Here is a 23,937-nt window from a genome sequence, read left to right on the forward strand (position 1 = left end):
CTAAAACAAAAACACGCTGCACACTTGAAAAGGGATGTGATTAATTTTATTTGAAACCCACAGAATTTCAGTTCAGTCATGGCACTTTAACATCACATCACAAACCAAAATCTCTCCCGCAGATCCGTTCTCGGCTCCGTCGTCACTGCGTAGCTGTGTTAAAATTCTACTGATCCTGAAGACTGATTACACACACCGGCGTCTTTACGAAGAGCTTCCTAAATCTATTCTGGTTAACTACAACACTCCCGATTAGTATTCATATCACTAGAACTATCTGTGACGTGAGATGTACATTTCTAAAAAAAATATATATTAATAATAATAAAATAAATAGAAGAAATGCTCTAGCAGCTCTGCCAGCTTGGCGCGTGACGTCCCTGAGGTGTGTGATAATGAGAAACTCTACTGGGTTCGTAGTGCAGGCAGATGAGTGTATATAAAAAGTTTAGGATCTCCAGGATTCGTGATCAGAACTCAAGATCAGATGTGTTTACAGTTATCTTAAAGTTTTCTGTTTATTTTTTGAGGGCGAGTTGGCGAGATCTCCTTCGTAACCTGAAAGCAAACACGATAACACATTCCTTCAACCGCCTTAAACCAACAAAAGCAACATAACATCGAGAACATCCGAGGACCAAAAATACCAACATTTCCAGTTCTTACATCAGCATAATAAGACGAGATGCTTCTAACATTCTTACTTACTTAAACTTCACTTATAACGTTCCTCACAGCAGCCAATACTGTCTGTTAGTATTAACACTGTATCAACCAAACACCAGCTCGAATTCGTCTCAGGCATCGTCTGAGAATTCTCTACAACAAGCACCATCTCTCAGTCTAACATCATAATATCACTTCATCTGCAACTAGCAACAGGTCAGAAATATAAATCAACATCCCACATGTTCAGGACCAACACGAGACTCTTTGCTGAGAGACGATTAAATCAAATCAATGGTTTTGATTAAGAAGTTACACTCGATCCGGTTTAGAGTAAAGAATCATCGTGCATAGTGAACAAATAATCTGACCAATCATCAAAAAAAAAAAATCCATACAGACATTTAAAAAAAAAAAAAAAAAAAATGTGAAGCTAACCCTGAGAGAAAAAAAAAGGCACTGAATGACTACACAATTTTTTTTTCCCCAGCAGAAAATACTAGATAATCTGGTCTGACAAGTTAAAAGAGACTGATTTAATCCAAACGAGTGCATAGATTACAAAACCTGCTGGAAATTAAACACAAGCTGTTCATACAGCTGTCTGATTCCTTCCTGCCTTCATTTGCTCAGGAAAAAAAAGCAACTACTTTCTACAAGAGCAACAAAAATATCTTTGTTTACAACAAACTCAGACTAATTTTTTTTAGTAAGTATGTGTGTGTATATATATATATATATATATATATATATATATATATATATATATATATATACACATACATACACATATATACACACACACACAGAGAGAGAGGTTTTTCCCTTCCCGTCATATTTCACCAAGGCTTACAGACGTCAATGGGTTAAGTACTTTATGGCAGAATTCCAAATCTGTCACTAAGGGGAAGTGCATATTACCCAAAAAAAAAAAAAAAAAAAAAACGCACAACAAACCAACACAAATCTGAGTAATTCAGGGTGCGGTGTGTGACTAAGTTGAACAATGTGCTGGAACAGGGCAACACACATACAACAGAGGAATAATATCATAATTAATCTTTAACATTTACTAAATACTAATGAGCCCCACAATCCAATGCCCTGTTTATTGATAATAAGCTTGTTCTAGTCTCCCCTGAAGTCCAGCATTTTGTGATTTGGAGCACCAGAAAAGTGATCACAAAAATAAAAAAAAACCCAACATCCCTACTATTAAAACATTGCTGGTTTAGAGGAACCGATGGCCTTGTGGTCTAATTATCCTACGTTAAAATAACGCATCTTATTTAAACTTGGTGTCAAATAAATATTCCAAGAACAAAAAACATAGATATAATGGAACAAATTAAAACAAACACATAATAAAACCACATACAAGAGGAAAAAAGAGCTGCACAAATATTTGAGATGAATGAAAAAGAAGCCAGTGATATCAATATTACGTGTTATGGTGCAGCAGGAATTTTCTCTAGCTTTAGCAGATCATCTTTGGTGTGGTCCCAGAAGTAATCTGGACGGAACAGCTGCTGCTGTAATCTGGACATGTGTTCAGCTGCTGCTGTCCCTCGCCACGTGTGCGTCGTCCACAAAGCGGAACCTCTTGGACTGCGGTGAATCCAGAATGTTCTCTTTGTCCTCAGGGTCCTCGGGAGCCGACGCCCACTTCGAACCGCCGCTGCGCTCTCGGGGGAACCGTGGCGCTGCTGAAGGAAGAGAGAGTTCGGCCCCTGGGTACTGCGGCCACAGCCACGGGTGACTCAGACACTCAGCAGCGCTCGGACGATCTCTGTGTTTAGAAAGATTTAACGCAGAAGACCGATGAGAAAGTATATACAAACGCTATACGGGAAAGGTTTGTGCAGCCCTGACTATCACACCCACATGTCCATGTTAAACATCTCATTTCAGATTCATTCCTCCTCACTGGTATAATAAGCTCCACTCTTCTTTCCATTACATGATGAAGTGTGTCTGTGTGGATTTGTGTTCATTCAAGAGCATTAGTGAGATCAGACACTGATGTAAGAGTGAGGAGGTCTGAGGTTCAGTCAGTGTTCCATTTCATCCTAAAGGTGTTCAGTGGAGTTGCCTCAGAGTCAGAGCTCTGTACAGGACACTCCAGATCTTCCACTCCAACGTAACATGTCTTTATGGAGCTCAGGGGCTTTGTGCACAGGGACATTGTCAAGCTTGGGCACTATTTGTAGTTCTACTGAAGGGAAAATATAAAGCTTACAGAATACAAAGACATACTGTACAATTGTGTGCTTCAGACGTTGTGGCTACAGTTTTGGGAAGAACCAAATGGGCATGATGGTCAGGGGTGAACATGAATATTTGGCCATATAGTATAACTGACAGGAGAGCGATAGATGAGTCAATACAAGATATTAAGACAGGTCAAAAACTGAATATTCAGATAGAATTTCAAGGAGCTTTTGTCTTCCTGATTTCTTTATAATACTAATCTTAATAATAATAATAAAAATAATAATAAAAAAAAATAAACCTTTTGTACATAAAATGGAGCTCTAATTACTCTATAGGAAAATAAAAATATCAATAAACAAGATCAAATAAAAGAATAAATGAGCATAAGAAATACTTACAATTTCATATATAAAAATCTGGCTTTTTGCTGCTGTAATGTTTAAGAATTGACAACTAGAAATAAAATCATTAATCTATCCGGTTGTCCTAGGAGCAGTGAATGAGAAAAGAACCGATTTCTGATGCCATTTATCAGCAGGAATAAATCAGTAATAACCGAGTAAAAAAATAATCTAATTGAAAAGAGCACTTAGGACGCCTGGACAGGGAAAACCTCAGCCAATGAAACTGGCAGGATTTGAATAATTTGCATACAGCATTATGATTATGACTATATGACTATGAACATAGCCGTTGTAATTGATTTTCTGACTTTCTGTAATTGATTTTTCCTTTCTTTCCTTAAATCCCTTTGATTAATTTCACCTGGATAGTGTAGATTTGTACCTGCTGCTGTAATCAAAAAGACATTCCTGTGCTAATCCCAGGACTCATTTATAATATGTACTATTTGTCTTTCCTCTTCTACACCTCTCTCTCTCTCTTATTGTGAATGTGGATTTCTATTACAGCTGCTTTGTGAGGCTGTGTTACAAATAAATCGAAACAGACTCACTCTGGTGCTTTGACGAGCAGTTTTCGGATGAAATGGACGGCGAGCTCGGACACGCGAGAGAACGCCTCTTTGCTGTAGTCCACGTTCACCTGGGAGACGTTCAGGAAGGTCTGCTGCTTGTCCTCGCCAGCGAATGGAGACTCTCCCGTGATGAGCATGTACGTGATCACGCCGACGCTCCTGAAAATTCCATATGGATACACGCCGTGAGACCAGGTCTGGATAACAAAGTCACTGATTTATTTTTTTAGATAATGACCAATGTGTTTATGGGTGAACAATGGACCAGCTGTTAATCATTATTGGGATATTAAGCCATAAAATGCACACCCTTATGAAGCTAATAAAAAACAAGTATTTAATTAGGGACATTTTAAAATAAAAAACACCCTGATTGCATAGGTCTGCAATCAGGAGGGGAAATAAAATGATATCGAAGGTATTTGATGTCCTGAAAATGTACCATGGAACACCTTAAATAAGTGGAGAAAATGTGACGCCACAGAGACATTGCAAAGACCATGAAAACCCTTTAAAGTTGATGACTGGACGAGAAGAAAACTTCTCAGGGAGGCTACCAAAAGGCCAACAGTGACACAAAGAACTACAGGAGTTTCTGGAAGGTACTGGTCAATCTTTGCATGTGACTCCTGTAAATCAGTCAGTCACCCAAACCATGTGGGAAAATGTCTTATGGTCTTACAAGACAATGGTTGAAATTTTTGGCCTTCTGAAAAGGTATGTTGGTGCAACACCAATACAGAGCATCATCCAGGCAACATCATACCAACAGTGATGCATGGTGAGGGTAGTAATATGCTTCTTTTCAGCTGGGAAGGGGCACTTTTCAAGATGGTTAAATAAATAGCTCCAAATACCGAGATATTTTGGCACAAAACCTTCTGTCCTCTGTCAAAAAGCTTAAAATAAAAAGGAATTTCACATTCCAACATGACAGTGACTCAAGGCACACATCAAAATCAACCAAGACAGAAAAGGAAAATCAAAGTCCTGGAATTGCCCAGTCAGAGCCCAGAAGTCAATCCCATCAAAAACCTGTGGAATGACCTAAAAAGACCCATACACAGGAGATCCCCTTGCAATTTGAAGGAACTTGAACTGTTTTGCAAACAGTTCAAAGAATGGGAAATTCCAAAGTCTAAATGTGTGAAATCAATAGATACTTATTCACAAAGACTTTATGCTGTAATAATTTTTTCGGGGGGCTTATGCAATCAAGCTGTGGTTTTTTTTATCTAAAATGTGCCCAATAATTAAATGCTTCTTTTTTCCCTATAAACTACAGTTTCTAAGAATATTGCATTAAAGATGCAACAAGTCTGATATTTGTTGTTTTTATTTCTGTCTTAAAGATGTGAAGACTTTTATATATGCATGTATGTATGTATGTATACAGAGAGAGAGATGTCAATAAAATAAGATATAATGCAAATAGGCTATATGACAGATGAGACGTGCCATGTTTAGATAATATGCATGGCTGCATGACATGTTGAAATCTTAAGACGTACCAGAGGTCTGTGGCCGTCATGATGGGCTCGTAGTTCAGGATTTCTGGAGCTAGATAAACAAATAAAACATTCCAATCTAAATCAGGAGGTATAAATTATAAAAGGTATAAGTAAATAAAAACAGAAAAGTAGATGTTTTTACACTATGGCTGAATCTCAATCAGCTCCCTAGTTCACTACTTATCCCTAGTTCATGCACTTATCATGGAGTTAACAGAATGTAGCAGAACAATCAACGTATTTTTCATAATGTACCTTAAACAACATATCAAAAAGATATTATTATATGTCAGTTGTCCTACAGATTACAGATTACTGATTCACGACTTAGCGAGCTGATTGAGACCTGTCATGTCATTGCCCTTGATATTCTTATCAGGGCTTTTCACACAAGAAATAATTCCTAGGCTGATTGTAATCTATTCATTTCTTTACATTAACATGCCAATGATATTTAGTCCTCCTTTTCTGTCACTGAACTCTACTGAGTCAAACAGCTGATGATGTTCAAACCAGGACGTACCTACGTACTCGGGCGTCCCCACGATCTCTCGCAGCTCTCCTACGGAGCCGAGGCGACGCGCCAGCCCAAAGTCCACAATCTTTATGTCCCCCAGAGGAGTCAGGCTGGTAAGCAGGATGTTCTGAGGCTGCAAACAAGATGACAAAAAAATCCATGTCTCGAACCTTCCACTGGTGCAAACTACACGCTCATATTAATTACTGGTTTCATACTAATTTACAGTTAAAGTTGGCTTTAGTGTCTCTGAACCTGTATAAGGACGACCTGAATAAAGTTAGAGATAAATATATTAGCCAGGATTAATGCTGTGTTTCATTCTGGATTAAATACTCATAAATCCATGTTGAAAGTTGATGCTCTAAAGTATCCTTTAAAGGCTTATATAATAAATGTATTACACAGTTAGAGTCTTGCAAAAAGCTACGAACGGAATCAGAGAAACCAAACAGTCAAGAGCTTTGTGACATTCAATTATTTTCACACGTAGCAGGCAGCGGTTGCATGTTAGAGCTAACATTGGCGAACCTTCAAGTCGAGGTGGACGATGTTGCTCTGATGCAGAAGATTGATGCCTTCAAGAATCTGTCTGATTAATCGAACAATCTGACTTTCAGAAAGCAGCTCGTCAGACACGCAGTGGTCAAATATCTCACCGCCTGCCGCACTGGGGAGAAAGCATAAGCACGCGCGCACGCACACACACACACACACACACACACACACACACACACACACACAGTCAAATTTAATTATAAATGTACTACAAGTTCACTGCTGTTCTCTGCACTAAAGCAGAGAATTAAATTCATTTGTGAAAGCCCTGATATATGTCACAGTGGAACTGCGAGGTGAAACACTCACTATTCTAGCAGCAGGATGATGTCGTGCTCGTTCTCGTAGGCTGCGTGCAGGTTGATTATGCGAGGGTTGCACCGGGAAGCCTCCAGCACTGCCAGCTCATGGATCACCTCGGCCCTGCAGTCACGGCCTCGCCGCCGCTTCCTCACGAACTTTGCCGCAAACTCTTTTCCTGTCGCATTCTCCACGCACTTTTTCACCACTGCAAACTTCCCCCTGAGGAGAAACCGAGATGTTCACGTGTATGACATGTTGAAGTCTAATCAGGGTGTGTGTGTAGAGCAATGTGTGTATTATTTATGCAAAATAAATAGAAGAATAGGACAGAATCTTATTTTGACACATATACATTACAGCACAGTGAAATTCTGTCTTAGCAAATCCCAACATTGGAGGTTGGGGCCAGAACGCAGCCATGATGATGTGCCCCTTTAGCAGGGAGAGTTAAGGGCCTTGCTCAAGGGCCAGTGACAGCATAGCAGTGCTGAGGCTTAAACCCCAATCCTCCAATCAACAACCCGGAGCCTTTAACCAAAACAGATTAAACTCGATGATATTTTTTCAAAAGATTCTTAAACAAAAAAATTTTAATTAAAAAAATTTCACCAATTTTGATCTCACAAAAAAGCAAAAAATAATAATAAAAATAATGCATCGCAAAAAAAAATGCATAACATGAAACTAAAACATATAACATAAACTCAAGCATATCTCATCACAACAATAATAAAATCTCCTGGAGGGACTGAAGACATGTTTAGGGTATAATAATTCTGCTGAAATCTACCTCTGGTAAACCCCTGTAAGGGAAATTTTCATATTTTCCAGTATATAGTTTTGCCTGAGCTCAGGGCTTACAGAATTATTACAGAAAGCTCATGCAACTCATTCTGAATATTTCCTGTAAATTATGCTGTAGTTCCACTTGTAAATACCAACTCTCTCTACAATTTCACAGTTTTATAACAAGTGTACGCCTGAATACGCCATTTTGTCCGAACAGGTGACGGATCTGTGGCTTCTTCCGCTGCACAGGTGATGAAGTGTAAATACTTAACATCAGACTGTCATGCTCTCAGCTCAACAGAAATAAACTTACCTTCGTTTTTGGAAACATACCGTTCTCTCCACCCCTCGTGCACACACACACAAACACACACACACAAAGCTCTTTGACATGTTTGTTCTCACCATGACAGGAGGATCACACTTCACACAGAGACGTCTGAGAGCATTTCGCAACGTTACAGGCTAGACGACTAAAGCTCTAATTACAGTTTACTGTATAATAAATGACAGTTCAGTGAAGCGGCAGATACACACATACACAAACACACATAGTCGTGTCACTCAACCTGCAAAAAAGTAATCTGTGGAGTTTCAATCGCTCACAACCTGAGAGATGAACTTTTTAGAGAGCCACGAATGTTCCTATAACACGGGGAATGTGCCGGGTCCTTTTAGGAAACAAGATATTCACAATACAACTGTCACTCACTCACTCACACAAACACACAGAGACAAATGAAAAGAGCTATGAAAAGAGCTTCCTGCATAAGGACAAGATTCCCTGCACTGTGACAAAGGCCTATATAAACTAAGCTTATGTAATACAATGTGAGAGAGAGAGAGAGAGAGAGAGAGAGAGAGAGAGAGAGAGAGAGAGAGAGAGAGAGAGGGGATGTAGAAGAGGAAACTCAAATGGTACAGATGGGGTCGAATAAGTGTTTGCTTATGCGTGAGAGTGTGAGAGAGAAAATGAGAGATACAAAGAGTGTGTGTGTATAAAGGGGAATAGAAAAGTGTGTATGTGTGTGTGAGAGTGAGAGAAGGACTGCGAGACATACAAAGAGTGTGTGTAAGATGTGGGGGTAGAAATAGTGGTGTGTGTGTAAGAGAGAAGGAGAGAGAGTGTAAGAGGGTGTTTGTGTGTGTGTGTGTGTGTGTGTGTGTGTGTGTGTGTGTGTGTGTGAGTGTGTGAGAGAGAGAGAGAGAGAGAGAGAGAGAGAGAGAGAGAGCGTGTGTGTGTGTGTGTGTGTGTGTGAGTGTGTGTGTGTGTGTGAGTGTGTGTGTGTGTGTGTGTGAGTGTGTGTGTGAGAGAGAGAGAGAGAGAGAGAGAGAGAGAGAGTGTGTGTGTGTGTGAGTGAGTGAAAGTGAGAAAACACTTAGTGTTCTATGTTTATTAATAAAGTTCTCTTTCCTGTAATGCTTTGGCAGATCTGTAATGTCACATCATTCAAATAAAGCTTGTTGAATTGAACTGAATATGGGGGAGGGGGAGGAAGTACAAATGTCTTCTCTTTTCACAGTGTTCTCATGGTGCTGCTTCCCACTTTAGCTTCCTTCCTCCTCATAACCACAGAAAGACCACACACACGCACACTGAGAAACTAAACTGAATTCACAATTATGGAAATCTGATCCTCAAAGACATCACAGTGATATCAGAAGGAACTACATTACAGTGTGTTCTTGTTTTTTAAATTTTTTAAATTTACTATTGAAGGCGTAAAACTTGCTGCATACTGTGTAGGGTGACAATATCTGAGATGTTGTTTGTGGTATCTCGAACCTCATCGTTACACACGTGGAGCCGTATGCTGCGAGCGTGACACTGTCCCAGGATGACTCCGCCAATATCCACAGGGCACGAGGGCGAACCGAACGATCAGCAGATCACATGCTAGGAGCATCAGAGTCACCACATGTGGAGCACACTGTACACCTGATCAGAGCATTTCACTACAAAAGTTTCACTTCACCAAGGATTTTATACACAAATCTCCCTTCAGAAGGTTGCATTTCAGCTGCAAGATTTGGAACGCCAAGTGCTCCACCCACTGACAAACATCATTACTGAGGCAACCAGTTATTACCATGGCAACTAAGAAGTAAAACTCAGACGCCACACAGACTACGCTTGAAGGACAGTGGGAAAAATGTGTACGTTTAATAATCAGCCAAATTGTTTGTTATGGAAGAGAAGATGCGTTCACAAAGTGACCTCACTAATAGAAATGTGGGTTTTTTTATGTAAACAATAAAGCACAGCGAGCAGGGGAATGTTGTTTTATGAAAATAATGTTGCTGGAGGCAAAGCGAAACCTTTGCGAAAGTTACCATCCAGAAACAGGTTGTTTTCCAATAACAGCATGCTCTATTCCTCTTAAACAACAGCACGACAATGTTGATGCAAACATATTTTATATATACTACAGTAACAGAAAATGAATCGGCACCTTCCGACTGATCAGTATTGAGAAGTGTTTTTGTTACAGGACAGAAATGCTCTTTCACAATTTTCTTTTGTTTCCATCTTGTATCAGTAACAGTAGAAAATATGTTTTTTTAATGCTATGATCCAGTTACACTGTTGATATTTGGGTATCATATGTACACCATCACAATTAAATCCCAGACTCACCCAGATCACATGTACACTAAATATAGATCAACCAAACCCAGGCTTACCGCACGCTATACTAACGAACGCACGATAACTGACACGATGACACTTCATCTTTTGTTAGCCCTCCTCCAAACAGCCGCTTTAATCACACCTTGTACAACACTGTGTGTTCGTGTGTATGAGCAAAAATAATTACAACTTTGTGTCATACAATTAAACCAAACTCCTCAAACAATGAATAAAACTCTGAAGTTTGGTATGTTTCCAGTCTCCCGTAAGCTGGTCCAGTTTAGTAAGAAGTTTCTAAAATCCAGACTGAACCTACGGCCCAAATCACATACATATGTATAGGTAGTACAACCTATGGAACGTTTGACACTTCATGCAGTCAACGTCTACAGGTTTGCTTACGTAGTGGAAAAGGGGGCAGGGCCACCAGGACATCCAAGAACGTTTCAAGACATCCAACGATACTCCGGGAGACGAGACGTCATTACAAACGTCCATGCTTTTATGCAATTTATTTTCTGTCATTTTAAAAAATTTGGTTGTTTTCCTAAAGCTACAGTAGCAGCATCGCGTTATGCCATCGAAGGGAAAACCTCTTACACTTAGTAAAAAAAAGAGTTAGTGCTCTATTTCAGATGAGACCCGTGTAACATCATACACTAAATTATATAGTGCATATTGAGTAGTATGACATTTGGGGTGCAGCTTGAGTCTGAGAGAATAAAATAATGATGACATTACAGGCTCTTAAATTTGTCCTGTTTTGATACGTTTCTATTATTTCTAAATGCCTAATTATTTGTGTTCAGGTGGACAATGTGACATTAATCACAAGTCATATCACCTTAAATGTTTAATACTTGTAGAAAACGTAACCAAAGATAACTCTAATCCCAATTCAAGGAGATTCTGTTTTCTGGAGCTTATCTGAAGGACACGCTAAAGATTTCCGAGTCACACACTTCCTTCAGTGATTCATTTCACCAGGATACAGCAGACGTGCACCTAAGAACTTCTGCAGTAATCATAAACACTTTATGGTGCTTAGATTGAGCTTCGTTTCAACACACTTAGTGGAGTTTGACTTTATAGAATACAAAAGTCTAATGGTTTATTACATAATTCCATATAATCTGGCATCACCCAGAAGAGATTTTTATTTGAGTCTGGATCCACTCAGTGTTGTTTCAGGGAGATTTTTCCTGCCTCTGCCTTTCTCACGAGTGCTCGAAATACTAATCTATAACCGGGTTTCTGTAAACCACAAATGTATTAAAAAATAGTTCAACATATTGAAATTTAAAGGTGCAGTAAGCAAGTTTAGCCAACTTACTTGTCAAGATCATTGTTTACCAAGCTCCACCCCCAGGGTCTACAATAGCTAGTAAAGTGTCTAGACCAGCGGTGTCCAATCTTACCCGGAAAGGGCCGGTGTGGGTGCAGGTTTTTATACCAACCAAGCAGAAGCCACACCTGATTCCACCTGTTTAATCAGTTGTTCTTGACCTTTAGTAGACTCTGGTGTGGCTTCTGCTTGGTTGGAATAAAAACCTGCACCTACACCGGCCCTTTCCGGATAAGATCGGACACCGCTGGTGTAGACCAAATGACCAACAGGAAGTGCATCCTAACAAAGCCTGAAATCACTTACATACAATATATTTTTTCTGTGAGATTTTGGATTAAACCATTAGATTTGATCATGTTCTACATATATTTATTGGTGGCAAAGTGTATAAGTAAAATGTATTAAAAACACTGACTGCTGCACCATTAACCCAAATTCAGACTTCAAGTTAAGGAAGTAATAAAAAATAAATAAAGAAATAAAAACTGATGCAATAACAAATTCAAGTCTAATAAATAAAAAAGGTAGCTGCCAGATTTATCAGCCACATAATTGGGCGTTTTTTGGTTTATTCACTCACAGACATTTCCCATAGAGTGTGTTTTAGGTAAAGCTGTCTATGTGCTAGAGAGACAGAGAGACAGAGAGCAGGGAGGAGGTCAGGACAAGTCTCTAACCTGCCGAGTTCACCGGTGATGTGGAACACAGAGTCCAGCGGTTCAGTCAGTATCGCGGTCTGGATGTCCGCCAGCAGCCCGCCGCGAGCGTCCAACCGCCTCCGGGCCATCAGCCTGCCTGCAGCCTGGAAAAGTACAGAAACAAACCCTTAAATCCTATTAAATTAAACCCATCGCTTTGTTTCAGGCAAATGCAGCTTCTTAAAGCAGAAGTCATTAAAAAGGAAGTTAAACAATGTACATAAACAAACAGGTTCATAAGCAGCTCAAGAACAAATAAAATATACCTTAACAAATCGGTATGACTGTATTATTCATCAAAATTAGGTTTTAGTGAAACAACCGTGTAAATAAACAAGCTGTAAGTATGTTTATTTATGTGTATTTGTACTTACCGAGAGTGAAGCTAATGCTAACACAAACTGAACTATCTCAGGTCGAGTGCGGGGACTTTTAACGGTGTCTCTTCCTCGTTCAAGTGCCGATACACAACATTTTGCATCTCTTCTTTCGGACAGAAAAAAAATTTACAGGAAAAATAAACTTCCTGAATATAAAACAAGCTCGAAACAGCGTCCACTGAGGTAAAAAAAAACAAACAACAACCCTATAGTCACTTTCCCATCAGGTCTCTGTGGTAATTACACAAACTTAAAGACTTCCACTGGTGCACTTTCCTCTATTAACTTATACGGACCGTTTAAACGTGTTTGTTTGTTTTCATCCACTCAGATAACCATGAACTTCCTCCGTAACAGTTCTCACGGATTTGAAAAGTGCAGTCGGTTTTTTTTTTTTTTTCTTGGCACCGATGACACATTCTCACTTCCGACTTTACGTCATGACGAAGGTCCCGACGTGCCGTGTGGAGGAACAACACACGAACACGTGTGAAGAAGAAGTGCAGAAGAAGAAATAGGCTCTTTGTAAAACTTAGTTTTCTACGGGTTATAAATTACTTTAAATGAAACACAAACCTTAATTTTTTTAAAAGTACAATTTAAAAATAAGTGAATTTTGTGTGTCATCTTGTCCTGCAGCATTATGTTGTAAATAAATAATGTGATGTTCAACACCTCTTGAGGTGCTTGTCCTCTTGAGGTGCTGGTCCTCTTGAGGTGCTGGTCCTCTTGAGGTGCTGGTCCTAGAGGTGCTTGTAATCTTGAAATGCTGGTCCTCTTGAGATGCTGGTCCTAGAGGTGCTTGTCCTCTTGAAATGCTGGTCCTCTTGAGGTGCTGGTCCTAGAGGTGCTTGTCCTCTTGAAATGCTGGTCCTCTTGAGGTGCTGGTCCTAGAGGTGCTTGTCCTCTTGAAATGCTGGTCCTCTTGAGGTGCTGGTCCTCCTGAAATGCTGGTCCTCTTGAGGTGCTGGTCCTAGAGGTGCTTGTAATCTTGAAATGCTGGTCCTCTTGAGATGCTGGTCCTAGAGGTGCTTGTCCTCTTGAAATGCTGGTCCTCTTGAGGTGCTGGTCCTAGAGGTGCTTGTCCTCTTGAAATGCTGGTCCTCTTGAGGTGCTGGTCCTAGAGGTGCTTGTCCTCTTGAAATGCTGGTCCTCTTGAGATGCCGGACCTCTTGAGGTGCCGGTCCTAGAGGTGCTGGTCTGCTTGAGGTGCTGGTCCTCTTGAGGTGCTGGTCCTTCACATTTGATTGTTTTCACTGCTCTACTAGAACAACCAGAATCTTAAAACACTGTGTAAACAAGGGGTCCTTCAGGACTGTGCATTAGATATTCATCATTCTTCAGTAAGCACTTTATCCTTGTAGATGTCTGCTGTGGAACCAGGAACCCTGAGCATAATGTAGGGATACAGTACATCCCTGAATGGGACACCAGTCCATAGCAGGATACAATGCACACACTCATTCATATGCTGGGGGAAATTTAGAGTTGCCAGTTCCACTACCAGCATGTTTCTGTGTTGAAAAAAAGGGGCCCACATCGCCATTGGGAGAACATGTGAAACTCCACACAGACAGTAACACGAATTCAGGATTGCACAATGGACCCTGGAGCTGTGAGAAAAGCAAAGCTGTGCACTGTGCAGTATTACAATCATCACCTTATGTTTATTACATACACTGCATTTACTCTCCATACACCAGTTATTATAGTCACACAGCAATGTCATAATAGGATGGAACCTAGTCCTTAAAGGTGCCCTTCCACACAAAACCGTTTTTACTTGGATTTTTTTATATGTGTTAGGTCCATATGTGTTTGTGTTGTGTCGTGAATTTGAAAACGAACTGTTACCTCCCCGGGCAGTTCTAGCCACTTAAAAGAAATAAGGGGGGAAATCAGTTTTTTTTTTTAATTTCTTTTATTGCAAATTCAAAGATGATAATCAAAAGCAGCTATGTATACATTACACAAAATGTATCTTCAACACATCCAACGTTAACTGAACAGATGTATGTATGAGAATAGATGTATGTAAGGCAGAAACAGAACAAGTAAAGAAAAGAGGGTACTAAAAAAAAAAAGAAGAAAAATAAACACATCAAAACAAGTATTAATCACGTTACATGAAAGATCTCATATCCCTTCAAAAAAGAAATACATTTTTCGTTATTAATTACTCTCAGTGAGGGGGAAATCATGTCAGTTGGAAAAGCTGGTCAGTGTGACGTAGTAATGATTGAGCTCATTACTATTCATGAGCTCTCCCACTTGAGACCGCGCCCCCAGAATTCGTGTGAGTTTCCTATACAGCAAGGATGGCTGAACGTCAACGGGCTTGTGAAAAAGCCATTCTGCCGCAATTCAAGGTGATTGTAAACAAATTTCCTCTAGCCTAGGCTACTTATTGCCCTGGGTGAATGAATAGTCATGCTGTCATATCTTAACGGTTAGCCAATCGGACCCAAACAGCATAGCTCATTTGAATATTCATGAGAACTGGCGCAAATCGAGCTGAGTCTTCCTGCAGGCTTTCTATACCACACTAGAATGGCTTGAAAACAAGGTAACCAAGGCATTATTTCCACAAAAAAAGTTACGGAGTCCATTGTAAACTTCAGACATTACCACAAAAGTAATGAAATACGTGTGGCAGGGCACCTTTAAAGTAATTTAAGCATCAAAGAAAATATAAATCATTTACAGTATCTCACAGAAGTGAGTACACCCCTCATGTAACTATTTTTATTATATCTTTTCATGTGACAACACTGAAGAAATTACATTTTGCTGCAATATAAAGTTGTGAGTGCTCAGCTTGTATAACAGTGTAAATTTGCTGTCCCCTCAAAATAACTTCACACAACCATTACTGTCTAAACCGCTGGCCACAAAAGTGAGTACACCCATAAGTAAAAATGTCTAAATTGGGGCCAAAGTGTCAATATTTTGTGTGGCCAACATTATTTTCCAGCACCTCCTTAACCCTCTTGGGCATGGAGTTCACCAGAGTGTCACAGGTTGCCACTGGAGTCCTCTTCCACTTCTCCATGACGACATCACTGAGCTGGTGGATGTTAAGAGACCTTGCGCTCCTTCACCTTCCGTTTGAGGATGCCCCACAGATGCTCAATAGGGTTTAGGTCTGGAGACACGCTTGGCCAGTCTATCACCTTTACCCTCAGCTTCTTTAGCAAGGCAGTGATCATCTTGTAGGTGTGTTTGGGGTCGTTATCATGTTTTAATACTGCCCTGCGGCCCAGTCTCCGAAGGGAGGGGATCATGCTCTGCTTCAGTATGTCACAGTACACATTGCCAATGAACTATAGCTCCCTAGTGCCGGCAGCACTCATGTAGCCCCAGACCATGACACTCCCACCACCATGCTTGACTGTAGGCAAGACACACTTTGTCTTTGTACTCCTCACCTGGTTGCCACCACACACGCTTGACATCATCTGACCCAAATAAGTTTATCTTGGTCTCATCAGGCCACAGGACATGGTTCCAGTAATCCATGTCCTTAGACTGCTTGTCTTCAGCAAACTGTTTGCGGGCCTTCTTGTGCATCATCTTTAGAAGAGGTGTCCTTCTGGGATGACAGCCATGCAGTACTCATTCCCCACTCTCTCATTCCAGTGATTAGTATGAGAGAGTGAGATACACCAAATTTAACACACCTTGCTCCCCATTCACACCTGAGTTACACTAACGAGTCACATGACACCAGGGAGAGAAAATGGCTAATTTGATCCAATTTGGACATTTTCACTTAGCAGTGTACTCACTTTGGTGGCCAGCGGTTTAGATATTAACGTTGAGTTATTTTGAGGAGACAGCAAATTTGCACTGTTATACAAGCTGTAAACACACTACTTTACATTGTAGCAAAGTGTCATTTCTTCAGTATATAATAAAATATTATTAAAATAAAAACCATACACCTTGAGGGTAGATGGTCGCTATCCCTGCTAAGAAATGTTTGTTAACACTGTACAAATTGGTGGTCGACAAATTGGTGGTCCAGGCAAGGTTTCTCACACCATAGAACAAAGAGCCTCCATTACAGGATATATAGTTTCCAGTTAGAGGAAGCCCTAGAGTTCAGGATGGTCTCCACAATTTTAGGGGACAGACCCAAAGATCATGCATTTTTGACTGGGGTGAATGATGGCCCTCACTGCTTGAGAAAGGTCTCTCCTGATAGGACTTCCAAGGAGATACACTAGGTCATAGATCCTCTGAACCCATGGAGCAGATAGGTCTTGGTCTATCCTTGATGACGTTTATGGTGTTGAGGATCAAACTCACACATGCTGGTGACAGTTTGACCTGCATCATGGTTAAAGCCAAACCACCATTAGGAAAGTGGATATCTGGTTGGAAAAAGGCACACTCTTTTTAGGGTTCAGTCTGAGCCCCAAACACCAGATATGAGAAGAGGGACATCTCAATGCCTTGCCCTAAAATAAGCAAAGATGAGCCAGTCATTGATGTAATTTAGGGATGCACTGTATACAAGGGGGGCCGCATGCCGAAAATGTTTCAGAACCATTTGGTCTAGGCCTAGTCATATTTTCATTATCACACGATGACTGACATTTTATGACTGGTTTTAGTGCTTCCACATTCTAATGCTGACACAAAACAGCTTGTCTCTGGACGGGACATTGTCCTCAATCATGACCCTAAAAATGGCTGGGCTTGAGCCGAACTGTTTTAAATGGGAGCAACATTACAAATGATAAAGCAGTCCAAAAATGCAACAAACACTTACAATAAACACCAACAGTCATAATCTCTAATCTCTCTCTCTCTCTCTCTCTCTCTCTCTCTCTCACACACACACACACAAATTAATAAATGGAAATTGAATATTTTTTTTTTCTATTTGGTTAAATTGTGTTCAGTGATCCTTACCAAACACAACACCCCCATTGTTGTGTTTGGGTGGAGGGTTGGAGATGTCACTCTTGCCTGTCTTCAAAACTTGAGAGCCCTGTAACCATATCTTGCAAAAAAACAAAAATGTGGAGATTCACAGCATGAAACAAACTGCTTTCTGAAGACAGACTGTGGGTCTGTTGTAACTCAGTAAAGGTATAACAGTATCAATTTCCCTTCAAAAGGAACTGAGAGGATGTTTTTCCCCACTGTAAACACTTTCAAATGCTTTGTGTTTCCCAAAGTTTCTGAAATACTTATACCAGCCCATCTGACATTAAGAAAGACACTGAAATCACATTTTCCCCCATTCTGGCATCTTTAACCTGAACTTTTTTTGGTATTTGCATGATGTTATGATTGCCTGATTAGAGATGTGCATGAATGAGCAGGTATTAAAATGTCTCTTATAGCTAATGCTATTGAAACTGTTCTTGGTAATGTTTTCAGTGAGTTTTCTTCATGAGGGGAATTTTTTTTCTTTCAGTTTCTATTATCTGATTGGGATTTTCTGTTTGCATCACCTATAGGTTTTTATTTTAAACTTAAATCTCACTATTATATAAATGAAAGTAATTGTGAAGTTTCCAAAATTGGAGAAAGTAAAGGACATAATTTACTATAAATCCATCTGGTAGGTAAATAGAAAAGCCATCTTCAAGGTAAATGTAAATGTAATCACAAAGGTAAAATAGGTCACAACACAATTTACCATCACAAGACTATGATTGAGTAATACAGAAGTTGCAGTTCCTCATTTCTTTTCACCTACAGGAATTGGAAGAATTTAATCTTACTGGCTAAGTGACTATAACTTTGCTTGCTCTGATTGGACAAGGGCGAAATGAGGTTCATTCTGATAAACCTCACTTTTCACTCTTGTTATGATCTTGTCATTTTCAATACACCAGCCTTTTATCTACAGCCTAAAGTAGAACTAAACGGTAGCTTAGTGTCTTTATCGCTACAATATAGGTTATAGGTATACACACAAAAAGGTAGACAAAAAAAGTATCACCCTAACCCACAAAACTTTGGTACATTCAGTGCAAAATATATTTTGAAACAAGACAGGCATCCATATAATACAACTATATACAAACATGGACATGAGTGTGAACAACATGCATGATCTGAGTTTCACCAAATTGTTAGCAGCTGCTATAGACATTCATGTACATTCTTTAACTTTGGTACATCAAAATCAAATTAAAAACAGGTGAACATGAGTTTTTATTTCTTCTTTAACCCCATCCGTTGTTAACAGCAACTCCTCATGCAAAGAAAACTAATCATGACCAGAGTCAGGTCACTACTTCCAGCATGCAATATCAAGCTATTGACACCTAAGGGTCAAACTCAGGTACTGCATTTTAAGACCCTGCATGCATTAGTTTAACCATAGATCAGTTTATACAGAGAAAAAGAGCACTGCTGCTGTGTGGAAACATAGAAGACGTGGAGACAAATCATAAATATGTTTGTGTTTGTGTAGAGATGCTGATGTGTGGATTTGGGGTTGGGGGATCGGGATACAATAGGCACAATGATGCCCCATTACTGCAAACCAGTTCATGAGGAAAGGTACACTTAATAAGCCTAGTTTTCAGCGGTGAGGTTGTTGACAGCAATGCCCCTGGATGACAGAATTTATACAAGCCTCTGGATGATGTCAACTGCCAACAAAAAAGTATGACTTAAAATATTCTTAAAATTCTTTATATTAAAGTTCCAGATGACAAAGCTTTGTGTTCAAAATAGTTTCCTTTTTAAAAGAAATGCTTTAATACCATTAAACAAGCCATGTAGCCATCCATTCATTTTCTGGAGCGCTTATCCTACACAGGGTCACATGAAGCCTCTCCTAGAGGACTTGGGGGACAAGGCAAGGGACACCAACCTGTCCCAGGACACAATCACATGCACACACATTCATACACTAAAGAAAAGCATATGTCTTTGGACTAGTGAGGAAAACGGGGAACCTGGAGGAAACCAATAAAGCGAACATGCGTGAAGAACAAGCAAAGAACAGGGGATCTGTGCCCCAATCACTGAACCCCAAATTTTATTTGTCCTAACAGCTACAAATATTGATGAATTATAAATCTTTGGCCAATAGGAAAACAAACCATGTTAGACCCTGAAAGACTAGTTAACTAGCATCTCCTAAATGTTGCTAACTATCACTAAGTCATAGCCGTGCAACTAGACCTCTATCGTTATCTTCGGCTTGATGTTCTTATAAGGCTTATTCCCCACCATCGTGTCAATTTTCTATGTTCTGTTATATTTAAATTTAATATCATAAAGTAATTGATGCCTTACAAAGCCATATTCCTTTTGAAGCTGGACATGGAAAAGCAGATTGTATGATGTTACATCCAACACTGTGAGCTTTTTGGACCCACAATTCTCCCTGTGACATCATCCAAAGGCCCCATTAAGCACTGCTTCTTTCGTCTCTAAACCACAAACCACAGATGAACAAGTTACAACTGCAATGCTGACATTAATTTCATGGTGGACATGATGTTGAACGTGGCTCAGGAGACACACTGACATGCGGGTTCAGCATTACGATAAGAAAGATACTGGAAAATATTAGCCTGTGTGTGTATTAAATAGAGCATGGGATCTGTACCACATTTAAATCCAATCAATACAGTGTGACCATGTAAAATGCAAAAAGGCAAAAGGAAAAGCATATCATCTCTATAACTGAGAAACAATGAGCAGGGGTTTACTATTTAACAAGAAATCCTGAACTTGACATCTGACCACTAAATTATTAATATTAGTATTAAATGCTGTTTGAGTGCCCTAACTTAAAGTCTATCAAAGAGACAGTGATGCAGCGGTACTTTAATCCTTCAGCCAGTCCAGCACTCCCATCAGTGAGGTCAGACTGCCACTAAAATCTCATAGGAATAATATAAATACAGCACCAACCAACAAATTAGCACCAGATTTCTCAATTGTCAAATATGTCAATTTAAAGAATGTCTTTCAGCATGGAGGTTTCCTTTAAGTACACTCTACAGCCAAATATATGTTAACAACTGAACATTGTTAGCATTGTTTTTTTCTCAAACAAAGTCCACAATTTCCTTTCAGTGGAACGACAAAGAAGTGTTGCAGCATGACAATGCCCGGTGCACAAAGCGCCTGAGCTCCATGAAGACATCACTGTAGTGTCCTGCACAGATCCCCTGACACCTTTGAAATGAACTGGAACACTGACTGAACCCCAGACCCCCTTTCTCTTACATCATTAGTGTCTGATCTCACTAATGCTCTTGTAGCTGAATGAACACAAATTCTCACAGTCATGCTACAACATCTTGTACTGAGTGGAATTTATTATACCAGTGAAGAGAATAAATCTGGAATGAGATGTTCAACATGGATATATGGGTGTGATAGTCGGGGTGCAGCTTTATCTGTTTTTCTATTAGCAGTGAAAGAGACTGGGGCAGAGGTTTGCTGATTGTCATGCAAACCTTGAATGTTAGAGCAGAATAAACGTGTTGAAGTTCTGATGTAAAACTATGTAACCTCATCCACGCCCTCAGAACGTGAGACTGCACCGTGATTCTCTTTCATTACAGCTTCATTGTGTTGCAATGTAGTGCTGCTGGAGTGCAACGTGATCACGATAAATCTGTAATAACATGCAAACGAGTGCTTGACGTTTGGTTTTGGTTCATTTGATGCAGCAGACAGTCAAAAGCAATAAAGACAAAGAGATCACGTTTCAAGGTGGGTGGCATTCCGTTCTGACACGATTTGTTCTGTGGAAGTAAACCTTCGCTCGTTGTTTTCCGTTACACAGACCACGCTGTGCAAACGCAGCAGATAATTACACCTTCTCTAGCCATTTTATCATATTCTACAAAGGTATTCATTAGAAGCAAAATGTGTCTAAAATAATTGTAATTAAATGTGGCACAGATTCATCCCCACTAATACACGACAGAAAAACACAATATCCACAAAAGTGGGTTAAATTCCTCATCTGTCTTGCACACGAGATTCATCTTTAAATAAAGGCGTCACTCTGTTTCGATGAGGAACAAGCTCTAAGGTTACAGTAGTGCTGAGCGACTTGCTGTAACACAAATCATCCACCCGATCGGTGTAATGTGAGAAATGTGAGTATGCTGTATTCATCTGTTTATTTTGTACACTGTGGATTTGTCTTCTCTCCGGTGAAAGTGGGTGAATATACTGTATAATGTTTGCAGAGGATTTTAGTGTAACCGCTATTTACTGTGTTAGTAGGCTTTGTGCATAAGAAGGAATTTCTGTATTAACTAGAAATACTAGTGTTTATGTTCCTGCTCAATATCTAATGCATTCACCATATGTTTGTGTGTTTGAAGACCCAGAAGGAAAAGGTCCCAGAAAGAGCCGTCATGCATTAGTCACATAATCCTGGTTTCATAGCAGAGGGGGGTGGGGGGGGCATTATTAAGACTGGAGATGAGGATCGGGATATAGAATAAAAGGCAAAAAAGGTTTCATATTTTAAAAAACACAACACAATCAGTGAGGAGAGACTGTGTAAGATCCTCACTCCAGACCAAACGTGCTTGTTTCTTCCACTGCAGTGAGCACCTTCTCATAAAGCATGGAGAAGGAGTGGTATGGGGGAAGATCCAAGCGGTTAAAGCAGGTGTGAGCCCTGTGGATGGACACACACACACACACACACACACACAAATGTAAATTTGAGATACCGACTCAGTCAAAACTCATTTTATACTACATTACAAGAACTTGCATTCAATGTCACATACATAAATACAACAATAAATTCATATAATAAATTCAATAAATGCTGACCAAATAATTATCCAATTATTATTACAGCTAGGGATGAATCTCTACAATTTTATCAGATAAAGCATGAGGATTTTGGCACTCATCAATATTAGAAGTATAACGATACACAATTTACCACGATTCAATTTGATTCGATTCAACAGATCCATGACTGAAAAGACTCTTTTTTTATTTTTGTATAATGTATATAATATTTAAACACATGGGTTAGATCCATGGGTTAGATCCATTTAAAATGGCTATGAACAAGGGTTTAATGTTATAAAGAAAATGTCATGCAGGTTCACCACAGTGGGTTTAAAAATGTAAAAGTTTATAATCTGCTTTGCTTAGATTATTAATTGTGGGATTTGTCCAGATGTCATTTAGTGTCATTTGTTCATTTGCATTTACAGCATTTGGATGACAGAGTTTATTACACTTACATCTCTTATAGTACTAGATGTTAGTATTTAAACATAAGCTTAGTTAGTAAAAGAGTAAAATAAGCTTAGTTTCAGACCTGAGACCAACTCCCATTGCTATTTCAGCGTAAAATAATCACATCATGCCATATTCCAAACTTACTTTTTATTACAGATGGGATTTTAGCAGGAACTGACCAATGAAATAATTACTTAAAAAGTAATAACACTAATCCCCAGACTGCTAGTCGTACCTTGGAAGGGAAGTAACTTTGCCCCATTTCTCGACGCAGAAGCGTCGTGGTCCGTTGCTCCCTCGGAGAGATGCAAAGCCTTCATAAGGAACACTAGAAGTGCCTGTGACAAACTGCACCAAAAAAAAAAAAATCCAGGAAATTTTGTGATGATAAAGTAACATTACAGAAAATGAAAAACATGTATGGTCCAATTTAGCAAGATCAGCCCATCTAGTTTGGTGTACCTGAAGAAGTCTCAGTCTCTGCTCATTGTTGAAACGCTCCACCGCTGCCCAAAACCATCGGATCACGATGTGACCATCGTGATAACCTTTAGTAAAAGATCCGGGTATCAACTTCACGTCTTTTCTTAGATTATTACAATGAGGTAAATTCCATAAAAATGTAATAATTGATCATTATCTTCTACTTCTGTTCTATTTACACATTTCTCATGGTGAATTAAAATAAATCCTACCTCCTCGATACTCAGTGTTGCTTCTCCAGTCAGCCAGGTCGATTTCTGCAGTTCCAGCAATGACCAGCTCCAGTTCGCGGGCATCAAATACAGACACCAGCCTCACATCAACAACCTGCACCACAGCCAATTAGCCATCTTAATCATGACATTTTACTTTCACTATTGCTTTCTTACAAACCACTTCACAGATGATGACATATTTTTTTTATATTTCGCACAAAGTGACTCATTTGTTCTACCTCATAGAAGCCTCGCACCAGGCTCTCTGTCTGCTGAGCCACACCTCTCTCGATACGCCACTTCACCATGCGCTCGATGTACTCCTTCTTATTTTTCTCACACACTGGGACACCAGCTCCTCCAGGCTTCAGCTCCCGCTCTGTAATCTGCAGTGGAGCAACATAAAACCCTTCCACATTTCTCCTATTCTAT

The 23,937-nt window shown here is 39.7% G+C and overlaps 2 protein-coding genes across 3 annotated transcripts in view; both read right to left on the reverse strand.

Moving 5' to 3' along the window:
* Positions 1-29: 29 nt before the first annotated feature.
* On the reverse strand, positions 30-12,973 carry stk17b (serine/threonine kinase 17b (apoptosis-inducing)). The gene is made up of 8 exons (XM_060875789.1): positions 12,587-12,973; positions 12,192-12,316; positions 6,752-6,964; positions 6,416-6,554; positions 5,891-6,017; positions 5,368-5,416; positions 3,836-4,015; positions 30-2,455 (listed from the first exon to the last, which is right to left on the reverse strand). Exons 2-8 carry the CDS (start codon positions 12,299-12,301, stop codon positions 2,218-2,220), a joined length of 1,056 nt encoding a protein of 351 aa, XP_060731772.1. The 5' UTR covers positions 12,302-12,316; positions 12,587-12,973; the 3' UTR covers positions 30-2,217.
* A 5,643-nt stretch (positions 12,974-18,616) lies between these two features.
* Positions 18,617-23,937, reverse strand: part of hecw2a (HECT, C2 and WW domain containing E3 ubiquitin protein ligase 2a) — a 35,318-nt gene continuing 29,997 nt past the window's right edge. For both annotated transcript variants that reach the window (XM_060875795.1, XM_060875793.1), the window contains exons 26-30: positions 23,745-23,891; positions 23,503-23,617; positions 23,270-23,355; positions 23,043-23,155; positions 18,617-22,223 (exon numbers count right to left, since the gene is read on the reverse strand). In XM_060875795.1, the coding sequence (XP_060731778.1) occupies positions 22,112-22,223; positions 23,043-23,155; positions 23,270-23,355; positions 23,503-23,617; positions 23,745-23,891 (573 nt within the window). In that variant the 3' untranslated portion in view covers positions 18,617-22,111. The remainder of the gene's footprint in view (positions 22,224-23,042; positions 23,156-23,269; positions 23,356-23,502; positions 23,618-23,744; positions 23,892-23,937) is intronic.

Source organism: Tachysurus vachellii, chromosome 8 (assembly GCF_030014155.1).
Source record: "Tachysurus vachellii isolate PV-2020 chromosome 8, HZAU_Pvac_v1, whole genome shotgun sequence".
Classification (NCBI taxonomy): Eukaryota; Metazoa; Chordata; class Actinopteri; order Siluriformes; family Bagridae; genus Tachysurus; species Tachysurus vachellii.

Bases quoted from the DNA above. Each gene is read 5' to 3' on its own strand.
- stk17b (XM_060875789.1), bottom strand. From the start codon at position 12,301: ATGGCCCGGAGGCGGTTGGACGCTCGCGGCGGGCTGCTGGCGGACATC. The intron at 5,417-5,890 runs GTACGTCCTGGT...TTGTTTATCTAG, and splicing joins GGGGACGCCCGAGTACGTAG to CTCCAGAAATCCTGAACTAC. The intron at 4,016-5,367 runs GTACGTCTTAAG...TGGAATTTTCAG, and splicing joins ATGACGGCCACAGACCTCTG to GAGCGTCGGCGTGATCACGT.